This window comes from Pseudonaja textilis, chromosome 1 (genome assembly GCF_049901715.1).
Source record: "Pseudonaja textilis isolate UNSWEBS1 chromosome 1, rPseTex1.2, whole genome shotgun sequence".
NCBI lineage: Eukaryota > Metazoa > Chordata > Lepidosauria > Squamata > Elapidae > Pseudonaja > Pseudonaja textilis.
In genome coordinates, this window is record NC_141990.1 from 319,153,218 (window position 1) to 319,165,449 (window position 12,232).

Here is a 12,232-nt window from a genome sequence, read left to right on the forward strand (position 1 = left end):
ATCTATCTATCTATCTATCTATCTATCTATCTATCTCTCTATCTATCCATCCATCCATTCATCATATCTATCTATCTATCTATCTATCTATCTATCTATCTATCTATCTATCTATCTATCATCTATCTATCTATCTATCTATCTATCTATCTATCTATCTATCTATCTTCTATATCTATCTATCTATCTATCTATCTATCTATCTATCTATCTATCTATCTATCATCTAATCTATCAATATAATCTGTCTCTATGTGGTGGCATATTGCTTAAAATGCAGTACTGCAGAACTACTTCTGCTGGTTGCTGGCTGCCTGCAGTTTGGCAGTTCGAATCTCACCAGGCTCAAGGTTGACTCAGCCTTCCGTCCTTCTGAGGTGGGTAAAATGAGGACCCAGATTGTTGGGGGCAAAAGGCTGACTCTGTAAAACCACTTAGAGAGAGCTGGAAAGCACTGTGAAGCAGTATATAAGTCTAAGTGTTATTGCTATCCTCTCTCTATCTATCATACCTCTATCTCTCTATCACTCTATCATATCTATATCTGTCTATATCATCTATCTTATACCTACATGTCTATCTTCTATCATATCTCTATTTGTCTGTCAATCTTATCTATATCTATCTATCTATCTATCTATCTATCTATCTATCTATCTATCTATCTATCTATCTATCTATCATCTAATCTATCAATATAATCTGTCTCTATGTGGTGGCATATTGCTTAAAATGCAGTACTGCAGGACTACTTCTGCTGGTTGCTGGCTGCCTGCAATTTGGCAGTTCGACTCTCACCAGGCTCAAGGTTGACTCAGCCTTCCGTCCTTCCGAGGTGGGTAAAATGAGGACCCAGATTGTTGGGGGGGGCAAGAGGCTGACTCTGCAAACCGCTTAGAGAAGGGCTATATAGCACTGTGAAGCAGTATAAGTGCTATTGTTTTCCTCTATCCAGGTGTGGCCTACTACCGGTTTGCCCCGGTTCGGGCGAACCAGTAGTTACAACCACCTACCACTGCCCTATTCTGTCCTTTATTTCCAGGGTTTTCAGCTTAGCTGGCTGGCGCGGCGCAGCGGATTTACTCACCAGGACCGCAGCAGAAGGTAAGTTTTACAGCTGAAAAAGGAGCATTTTTCCAATGCTGCGTGGGCGCAAAGTGAGCATTTGGCGCACATGCACACTCACCGAACCGTTTGTTACACTGGTTGAATTGCACCCCTGCCCAGACAGCTCAGAAATGAGCCTCGTCTACATCACGGCTAAGCCAGATCTAGGAAGACGGGAAAACGGAAGCCAACAAACCGGAATAGACTGACGTGTTGTGGCTGTTGCCAGAGGTATCTGCACAGGGTGATTGCATCAGCCAAGAAAGGGTGCAATTATATACACGCAGATTAAAAAAAAAAGTAAAGTAGGAAGAGCCTCCACTGTACCATCCAGGCTTGCAATTTGGATGGCTTGCTTTTCTTAAACCCACATCCTGCGGGCTTTTCTGGTGGCCGTTGATGGTTCGGGCCTGCCCAAAAATTGAGTGCTTGGATGCACAAAACATCAGTTGCAGAGAAGAGCACTTAGGCACGCCCCTTACAGACCTCTTAGGAACGGGGTGAGGTCAATAGTGGATAGTTTGAGGTTAAAGGAGTGGGGGCTAGAGGGTGTAACAACAGAGTCAGATAGTGGATTCCAGGCATTGACCATTCTGTTGCTGAAGTTGTACTTTCTGCAATCGAGTTTGGAACGGTTTACTTTGAGTTTGCATCTGTTGTGTGCTCTTGTGTTGTTGTGGTTGAAGCTGAAGTATTCATTGACAGATAGGACATTGCAATGTATGATTTTTATATACCGTACTGAGATCAGACCGAAGGCGGCGTAGTTCTAGGTTTTCTAGGTCTAGAATTTCAAGTCTGGTGGCATAAGGTATTCTACAATGAGTAGAGGAGTGGAGAACTCTTCTTGTGGAAATATTTCTGGACTTTCTCAACTGTGCTAATATCAGATACATAATGTGGGTTCCAGACTGATGAGCTCTATTCAAGTATAGGTCTAGCAAATGTTTTGTATGCTCTAGTTAGTAGTGTGATATAACCAGAGAAAAAGCTACGTAGGATTAGGTTAACAACTCTTAATGCGTCAGATAGTGGATTCCAGACATTGACCACTCTGTTGCCGAAGTCGTACTTTCTGCAATCAAGTATGGAGTGGTTTACCTTGAGTTTGTATCTGTTGTGTGCTCTTATATTGTTGTGGTTGAAGCTGAGGTAGTCATTGATGAGTCGGACATTGTAAGCAGATAATTTTGTGTACTATGCTTAAGTCCAACTGTAGGCGGCATAGTTCAAGGTTGTCCAAGCCCAAAATTTCAAGCCTGATAGTGTAGGGCAGTGGCCCACAACCGTTTTTGTCCCATGTCCCGGTACTGGCATCACAAAATGATCCACGGACCGGTACCGGCATCAGCACGCACGACCAAGGCAAGGCGAGCTGAGCGACCGGCCAGCTTCTCCCCGCCACCTTCAACTCCTCCTTTGTACCTTTGTTGATTTTCGGGCTCTTTCTTAATCTCCTAACGCAAGACTCCACTGCCATCGGGACGGCTCTTCGTTCGAAGCCGCCCCCCCCTCGACAAAACTAAGGCGCGAGGATTCAGCACCCAAACGCTGCTTTCCAACTGACGGCCAACAAGCTCACCCGGAAGCACTTTCTCAAGTGCCGTTGAAACAAGATGGCGGTGCCCACTTCTTTGCGGCCCAGTAAAAAAATGCTCCACAGACCAGTACCGGTCCGGGGCCCAGTGGTTGGGGACCCCTGGTGTAGGGTTTTCTGTTGTGAGCAGAGGAATGGAGGACTCTTCCAGTGAAATACTTCTGGACTCGCTCGATTGTATCAATGTATGATATACAGTGCACATTCCAGACAGATGAGCTGTATTCGAGTATTGGTCTAGCAAAGGCTTTGTATACCCTAGTTAGGAATTCAATATTTCCAGAGGAGAAGCTTCGTAAGATTAGATTTACAACTCTTAATGCCTTTTTTGGCAATGCTGTTACAGTGAGCTCTGGCGCATAGGTGATTAGATATGAGTACTCCAAGGTCCTTGACAGAGTGAGGGTTGTCAACGAAATCATATCCGCTTAGCTTGTATTTGGTGTACTGATATATATATATATATATTTAACCAATGTGTAGGACAGAGCATCTAGACCTGTGATGGCAAACCTATGGCATGCGTGTCACAGGCGGCACGCAGAGCCATGTGTGCCAGCATGCGAGCTGCAGGCAAACTTACCTCACTGGGCGTGCGTGCTCCTCAGAGCTGATTTTCGGCCAGTTTGAGGCCCTTTTCGGCCTCCCCAAAGGCTTGAAGAAGTCTTCTGCAGGTCTTGCAGGCCGAAAATTAGCCCCGTTTTGTCACGTCCTGTTTTTTTCCAAAAATACTGGAAGTGATGAAACGGGCCTTGTTTTCGGCCTGCAGAAGCCTTCCTCAAGCCTTGGGGAGGCTGAAAAAGGCCTCAAACCAGCCGAAAATCAGCTGTGAGGTGCAGTGCAGGTAAGGGGACGGCGGTGTGTATGTGTGTAGATGGATGGGGATTGCGTGCGCATGCGTAGGGCCTTCTGGATGCTGGCACACGATCGTGAGCGTGCAAGCGCGCGCACCATTTTTTGGCACAGGAGCCCCCAAAGGTAAGCCACCACTGATGTAGACTGAATGTGGACTCCGAGTAAAATTGGCTAGTTCCCCCCCGCCAAAAGACGCTCCCAGAGTCCTCCCGCTTTTGCTTTCGCGCTCTGGGCAAATGTAGGATTTGGTTTTGCCATCTGCAGAGTCCATTCCAGATTAGAGGGCTCTGCAACTACAGAGATTAAATCCTAAGGGCTGACTTGAATTCTTTCTTCCCTGCTCCTCCTTCTCTTCCAGCGTGTGGGTGGGTACGAGATTGGGCATTCTTTCTCTTGGCATTAAGTTGGCACTTCGACAAACAATAAGCTTAATAGCCCGGAGCGGGCAGGGTTGTAACTGTTTAAACAACTACACAAAAACCAGGCCATCCGCCCTTCGCACTAATTTCTGTAAAGAATAATAATAAAAAAGAGAGGGAAAACATTCACCAAACAAGCTCCTTGCCCTTCCCTGCCAGCTTTTCAAAGAACTGAAGTCATTCCAGAGAGGAGAAAAAGAAATACATTTCTTTTTGGGCGTCACTTTCCCCAGGATTTTCGGTTTTACCAAATTGGGACAAAAATCTTTGGGAGGGTTGTGCCAAGATCTTCATGTCTGTTTAGTGGGGGGTGGGGGGGAGGTGATTTATTTACCCAGAAGAGCTAACAAGTGAGCTCATAAACGCTTGCGTTTCAAAACATCGACTACATAAATCAGTGATGGCAACACTTTTCGTTGTGGTGTGTTGAAAGTGCGTGCGGGGGCACCCACATTAAAATGCGCCCCCCCCTGTGCATGCATGCACAACACCTCCGCTGCCTTACCTGCACTACACAGGTGCGCACCTCCCAGCTGAATTTTGGCCCGTTTGAGGCTATTTTCACCCTCCTGGAGGCTGGAAATTCGGGAGGCTGAAAACGGCCCATTTGGGCACGTCGACAAGTCAGTTCATTGCACTCAGCTTAACCATGGCTTACTGGACAATAAACACAGATTAATCTACAGCCCAGGGAGTCCATGTTGGAGACCCGCCCTCCCAACTCATTTTTGCAGCTTCCCCAGCCTGCAAAAAATGTATTAGCAATAAATAAAAAATTGAAATGTATGTCCCAAAGGTGTTTTTTTTTTCCTTCTCCAAGAACCTTCTTCAGCTCCGACTGGATGGTGGGAGAAGGGAAGGATTTATACTCCTTGCAGATAGCTGGTCCTTTGCATTTTTGGGTGGAGAGCCTTTGAGGCCAGCTGGAGGTTTAATCTGTGTCCTCGGGGTTACCTGAGTGGTGCAAATGGGCGTGGAGCCATCTTGGAACTGCTGAAAGGGCAGATCTGTACATCGGGGAAACAAAACAGCCGCTTCATAAACGCACGGCACAATAGTAGAACAAACCCATCAGGATTAGATTCAACACTTCTATCTGCATTTAAAAGACAAAAGCCACTCTTTTGAAGATAACAAAGTCCACATTTTGGACAGAGAAGACCGCTGGTTTGAAAGAGGGGGTCAAAGAGGCCATCTAAGTCCAAACTGAACAGCCCTCCCACAACAGACAGGGAGGGATATGACATCATTTATCTCCAATCTACAACACGGTCCTTTCAACAGTCCCCAGAAGGCTCTGCACCCATTTGCACCACTCAGGTGACCCTGAGGACACAGATAAACCTCCAAGTGGTCTCAACAACCCTCTAAAAGGATGCAAATAACCAACTATCTGCAAGGAGTATAAATCCTTCCATTCCCTGACCATCCGGTCAGAGTGGAAGAAGCTTCTTGGATGAGAAGCAAAAACATCTTCTAAAGACAAAATCAGACAGTCCGGTTGCCTCTTTTGAAAAAAAAACCCACATGGGCTTTGATCCATTCAGAACCGGGCCGGGGAAGCGGTGGGGCAAGATGCATGCGACCACGGAGCTGCAAGGGGGCAGCTGCGTTTACCTGCCGCTCACACGAATGGAGTTGCACACTAGTGCTCACACACTCACACGGAGCCGTTCCCTCCACCCCCCACTGGTCCCACAACCTGGGGAATGGTGCATTAAAAGTGTCCCCCTGAAAGGGGATTAAAATATTGATATAAAGGGTGGCACACAAATCTGTTTGATTACGTTCCCTGTTTTGAAATGAACGTTCTGGCTCATCTACTATGAGGATCAGAAATCACACATTATAGGTCTGATGGAGAATCTATGGCACGCGTGCCAGTGGCGGCACACAAAACCCTCTCAGTGGGCACGCACACCAACACCAGCTGGTCTTCTGGTTTCTGGCACACGCCTGCGCTCCGGACAGCTGGTTTTCGTGGGGGCCAGAGTGCTGGAAAACAGCCCCCCAAATGGTCTGAAAATGCCCAAAAAACAGGTTGTTTTCCAGATTGTTTTCAGGGTATTTTGGGGGCCAATTCAGGCTGTTTTTCATGCCAAAAATGGCCTGAAAATAGCCGCAAATCAGCCCGGAAAATGCCCCCCAAACAGGTTGTTTTCCAGGCTGTTTTCAGACCTGTTTTGGGGCCATTACAGGCTGTTTTTTTGTGCCAAAAACGGCCTGAAAATGGCCCCGAAATCGGCCCCAGAATGGCCCAAAACAGGCCATTTTCAGGCCAAACACAGCTTGAAAACAGCCTGAAAAATGGTCCCCCAAAACAGCCAAAATACAGGCATGCATGCACCAGCCAGTTGGTCTTCGGTTTTCCGGTGCTCTGGCATGCGCAGAGTGTTCTGGTTTGGGCACTGGGTGGCAAAAAGGTTCGCCAACCCTGATATTGGTCGTTCCCCCGACTTACGACCGTTCGTTTAATGCTTTCTGGCTATCAGTCCCGAGGGCAGCTACAGGTAGTCCTCAACTTAACATAGTTTGTTTAATAACCGTTTGAAGTGACAACGGTACTGAAAAAAGGGACGTATGATCCATTTTCACACTTCTGACCGTTGCCGCATGATCCAAATTGAGCTGCTTGGCCACCGACTCATATTTACGATGTCCGTAGTGTCCCGGGGTGTGTGTGTGTGTGTCACGTGATCCCCTTTGGCAACCTTCTGACAATCCAGATTCACTCAACAACCTTGACACTAATTTAACGACAGTCAGGGATGGGCTGCTAGCGATTTGCTCCGGTTTGGGCGAACTGGTACCAGTTGCTGAGTGCAGTGAACTGACTTGTCGAAGTGCCAAAATGGTAGCTCATTTTAAGGCTGGTTCAGTGAACTGGCAAATCCCACCCCACCCCGCCCAGAAGTCCCCATCTGGCCCGTTTTGGATCCCAGGTAAGTACAGGCCTGCATGGAGGCTTGCGGAAGGTGAAAAACGGGCCTCCCTGAGGCTCTAAAGGGCCAGAAATGGGCCTGTTTCTGGCCTCCAGAAAGCCTCCGGAGCCTGGAGAGGCCCTTTTCACCCTCCTGGAGGCTCGAGGAAAGCCTCCGGAGTCCAGGGAGGGAGAAAATGTCCCCCCCACCGGCCGTGGTGCAGGATGCTGTCTAGGCCACGCCCACCCGAACCAGGTCCACCCAGCAACTGGACAGAGAACCCCTTGCTACAATTTTGGAAGCCCACCCATGACGGCAGTGATTCGCATAACCACGGCAGCCAGAAAGGTCATAAGATAGGGCTCCGTTGCGGTCGTTAAGTTGAAGAACTGCCCCTATCTGCCTTTTTGTGGATTTTCACTCCCTCGACCACGCTTTATTAGGGGAAAAGGAAGAAAAAAGAAAATCACACAACGACACAAGTGTTTTGCCCTGGTCTCCAAGACAAACTTTGGAAGGCAAAGCCGCGGAAGGCAAAGTCGAAACGCAGCAGAGGTCTCCTCGTTCACCACCAAGAGGGTTACGATCGTATTGTCGACATTGCAAACGCCCCGCTGTGCTCCCAACTTCACACTGGCATGTCTTAAGTTTGTTGAGGATGGCCTTTGGCACTCTGCCAACGGGCTGAAATTTAAAGCGCTTTTTTTTTAAAAAAATTAACATTTTGGGGAAAGAAAAACAATTAAGGAGATATTTGAAAAGCAATGTGTTTTTATGTTAGATATGAATGTGTGAAGCGGTGTTTCTCAGACTCTGTAACTTTAAGAAGTATGGACTTTGACTCCAAGCATGCTGGCTGGGGAATTCTGGGAATTGAAGTCTTCCCATCTTAAAGCATGCTGGCTGGGGAATGCTGGGAGTTGAAGTCTTCCCATCTCAAAGTATGTTGACTGGGGAATTCTGGGAGTTGAAGTCCATATATGGTGGCTGGGGAATTCTGGGAATTGAAGACTTCCCATCTTAAAGCATGCTGGCTGGGGAATTCTGGGAGTTGAAGTCCATATATGGTGGCTGGGGAATTCTGGGAGTTGAAGTCCAACTGGAACAATTAGAACAATTAACTAGTGGAACAACTTGTCTCCAGAAGTTATGAATGCTCCAACACTGGAAGTTTTTAAGAAGAGATTGGATAAACATTTGTCTGAAATGAAATCGAGTTTCCTGCCTGAACAGGGACCTCTAAAGTCTCTTCCAACTCTGTTATTCATTTTAAAGCATGCTGGCTGGGGAATTCTGGGAGTTAAAGTCCACCTATCTTAAAGCATGCTGGAAGGGGGATTCTGGGAGTTGAAGTCCACCCATCTTAAAGCCTGCTGGAAGGGGGATTCTGGGAGTTGAAGTCCACCCATCTTAAAGCCTGCTAGAAAGGGAATTCTGGGAGTTGAAGTCCACCCATCTTAATGCATGCTGGCTGGGGAATTCTGGGAGTTAAAGTCCACCTATCTTAAAGCATGCTGGCTGGGGAATTCTGGGAGTTAAAGTCCACCTATCTTAAAGCATGCTGGCTGGGGAATTCTGGGAGTTAAAGTCCATCTATCTTAAAGCATGCTGGCTGGGGAATTCTGGGTGTTGAAATCTACCCATCCTAAATCATAATGGCTGGGGAATTCTGGGAGTTGAAGTCAACCCTTCTTAAAGTGGTCAAGTTTGGAAAACACCGGCCAGGGCGCAGAATCAAATTACAGTGAGATTGAATCTAGATGAAAGTTACCAGGGGGGGAAAAAATCCTTTGATTTTTGACATTGAAGGCTGGACAGTTATCTTACAGACGGGGCTTCAGTGCAGCTTTTCTCTGAGATCAGATGGATGCCCTCCGGGTTCCTTCCAACTTGAAGCATTTCCACAGGAGGTCCTGCTGACTGCCGAGCCGAAAGAACTGATGGTCGGAAGTAGACATTTGGACCTTTAAGGGTCCTCTGAATGCCAGCCATGCTGGGAAGCAAGACCAAGAAGGTCCCACTTGGCCAAAGGAGATCTTTGAAAAGATCGGTGAAAGACTTCTAGAGTTAGGAGGCCCAAGCAGGGAAGCGATTCAGCCAGTTTAGACCGGTTCGAGCAAACCGGATGTTAAATTTACATCTGGTTCGGCGAGCCGGTAGTTCAGTGGTGGCTAACCGTTTTGGGCCCCTGCGCCAAAAATTGTACATGCAAGCGTGCCAGCACCCAAAAGGCAATGCGCGCACCCCCATGCATCAGTGCATAATCCCAACCCACCCACCCAAGCCCGCCACCCCCTTACCTGCACTGCACCTCACAGCTGATTTTCGGCTAGTTTGAGGCCTTTTTCAGCCTCCCAGAGGCCGGAGGAAAGCTTTTGCAGGCTTTGCAGGCTGAAAACTAACCCCGTTTCGTCACTTCCGGTATTTTCGGAAAAACAGGAAGTGACAAAACCGGGCTAGTTTTGAGCCTGCAAAGCCTGCAGAAGCCTTCTTCAAGCCTTTGGGAGGCCGAAAAGGGCCTCAAACAGGCCGAAAATCAGCTGTGAGGCGCACGCATGCTCAGTGAGGTACGTTTGCCTGTAGCTTGTGTGCTTGCAGAAATGGCTCTGCGTGCCACCCGTGGCACGCATGCCGTAAGTTCGCCATCACGGCAGTAGTTGAATCGACCGGCTGGCCCTGCCCACCTCTCCCCTCCCAAGAGTTTCCACGCGGCTCATTTTGGATGCAGGGTTGGTTTGGAGGTTCTGGAAGGGCGAAAAGCGGGCCTTCCGGAAATCCAGAAACGGGCCTGTTTCTGGCTTCCAGAGGGCCTTTGGAGCCTGTTTTTGCCCTCCCAGAGGCCTGAGGGAAGCCTCCAGACTCTGGGAAATGCGAAAAAAAACAGCCCTCCCGGAAGTTCCCGGAGGCGACGCCCACCATGGCCACCCCAACCCTGCACCCCGATAGTGAACCGGTTGTTGGGAATTTTGAATCCCACCCCTGGGCCCGACCATTTTAAATCTTTGGTTTAGTTGTTTCCACAGATGCCCCTTCTGTTCTCGAAGAAGACCAGACGTAGAAGCGCAGAGAAAAGCAACCAAAGGTGATTAGGGGACAACATATAAACAACGGTTGCTGGAATTGGGTATGTCTAGTTTAATGAAGAAGAGAAGGACTAGGGGGGTGACGTGATAGCGGTCTTCCAGTTTTTGAGGGGCGGCCACAAAGAAGGAGAGGGAGTCAAGCTATTCTCCAAAGCACCAGAAGGAAAGATAAGAAGCAACAGATGGAAGCTAATCCAAGAGAAATCCAACCTAGAACTAAGGAGGAATTTCCTAACAGTGAGAACAATAAACCAGCGGAACTGTTTGCCACCAGAAGTTGTGGGCGCTCCCAACACTAGAAGTTTTAAAGGAGAGATTGGACCACCTTTCTTGAGTTGGGGGTTGGACTTGAAGACCTCCAAGGTCCCTCCTCGCTTTGTGATGCTGTCATTAGCAAAGACAACACAACGGTCTGGAAGCAGCTTGCTGTGTCACCTACCTCTTCAGCCCTTTCAGGGTGAAGAGGGAACCCAAGTGGGAGGCAAACACCCTCCTTATTTAAGATCTCCAGGGGTTTGTTCGCAGGGCGTTGGACGAGAAGACTTCCAAAGTTCTCGTCCAACTCTGTCATTCTGTTCTGTTCAGAAGCAAATCTGGAGGTCATCTCCAAGTGTGATCTCCATCAGAGTTGGCCCTGGTTGCCTTCCACCAAAAACCTTTATAAACCCAGGGGTGGGATTCTACCAGTTCGCACCTATTCACTACAACCGGTTGTTAACGTTCTAAGCAGTTCAGAGAACCGGTTGTTAGAAGAAATTACTGGTCTAATCCTGTAAGGAAGGCAGGAAGGAAACATTCTGGTGTTGCTTACAGAAACTGCCTCTCCGTTAACCCTTATTACATTCTTGGCGGGACTAGACTTCCTGTCTCAGGAACTTCTCTGCTTTCCCTCTTTTGCAGGTACTTTGCTTGTGTGGAGTGACCATTCGAAGTTACAATGGCACTGAAAAAAGGGACTTATGACCCCTTTTTCATAGTTACGACTGTTGCAGCATCCCCACAGTCATGTGAGGCCAGGCAAGGAGATGGCTGCCTCGATGTGAGTGATATTGAGCTGGCCACACCCAGCCAGTCACATGACCACCAAGCCATGTCCAGCCAGTCACATGACCACCAAGCCACGCCCACCACCTAAGCCACACTCTTAGAACTGGTTGTTCAAAAATTTTGAATCTCACCTCTGTAAACCCCGCCCGCCTTTCGTTCCTTGGAGACCGTGAAGAGAGGACAGTGGGAAAACCCTAAATTGAAACAGTCCACAACTAAAAAAAACCAACCACACACCACAATCTCATTCTTAAAATAACCACTCCATTGGGTCCAAAGCAGATCCGGAGGTATGGGGAAAACCCTAAGCCAAGGAGTCCGCCGTTGAGTCTTGGAAAGATAACACATCTGGTTCTTCAGATGTTGCCTTCATCCAACATTTGATTCAGCCCTTCACAGATCCGTTGCAGGTGGGACTGGTAGGGCTCTGAAGAGCTGTAGAGGGCGGAGAGGAACTCGTAGTCCGCAAAGTGGTTGAAGACGTGGTTGATGCGAGAATGGGACTTGGCGGTCAAGTGAGTGTTGACGGCTTGGTGGAGGAGGTCACGGCATTCATTGAGCATGTTGGACATGACCCGCCGGTCAAAAGTGAAGTCCACCTGGTAGAAGCTGACCGCCGTCATGGCCAAGGTGTGGACCTTCTTACGGAAGCGGTCCATCAGGACCAGCTCTTCGACACCGAACTGCTTGTTGCGGTACAGGACGCCCAGCTTGACCACGATCTTGATCAGGTTCTTGATGACCTTCTGGGCTTCTTTGCGGTTGTGCGTGAATTCCTTGGTGACCCGGTAGAGCTCATCCAGGATCTCACTGCTGGTGTCGTCGATGAAGATGCTGGCCACGTTCTTGGAGGCCATCTTGCTCAGCAGCTTTTTCTGAGCTTGGAGAGCCAAATTCTTAGTGCTGAAGGTGTCCATCTTCCCTGAGAGATATATGGAATAGGGGAGGGGGAGAGAGAGAGAGAGAAAGGCACCTGTCATCATCACACATCCTCATATTATTGCATCATCATCATCATCTTTCATCATCTATGCAAGAAGGCTGGGACATCACCTGAGGGACATTTGACCCAACTTAACTTGAGTGGGACAGACCTGTTTTAGGACCGTCAGTGATGTATGACCATAATGGTCAGCCTCCATCACAGTCCTAATGTCCAGGACTACGTATAGAGGTGGTCCTTGACGTACAAGGGTTCCTTTA

At 48.2% G+C, this 12,232-nt stretch overlaps 1 protein-coding gene across 2 annotated transcripts in view; it reads right to left on the reverse strand.

Moving 5' to 3' along the window:
* Window positions 1-10,014: 10,014 nt before the first annotated feature.
* TIPE1 (TNF alpha induced protein 8 like 1) overlaps window positions 10,015-12,232 on the reverse strand; it is a 23,020-nt gene continuing 20,802 nt past the window's right edge. For both annotated transcript variants that reach the window (XM_087922611.1, XM_087922610.1), the window contains exon 2: window positions 10,015-11,951. In XM_087922611.1, the coding sequence (XP_087778737.1) occupies window positions 11,386-11,946 (561 nt within the window). In that variant the 5' untranslated portion in view covers window positions 11,947-11,951 and the 3' untranslated portion in view covers window positions 10,015-11,385. The remainder of the gene's footprint in view (window positions 11,952-12,232) is intronic.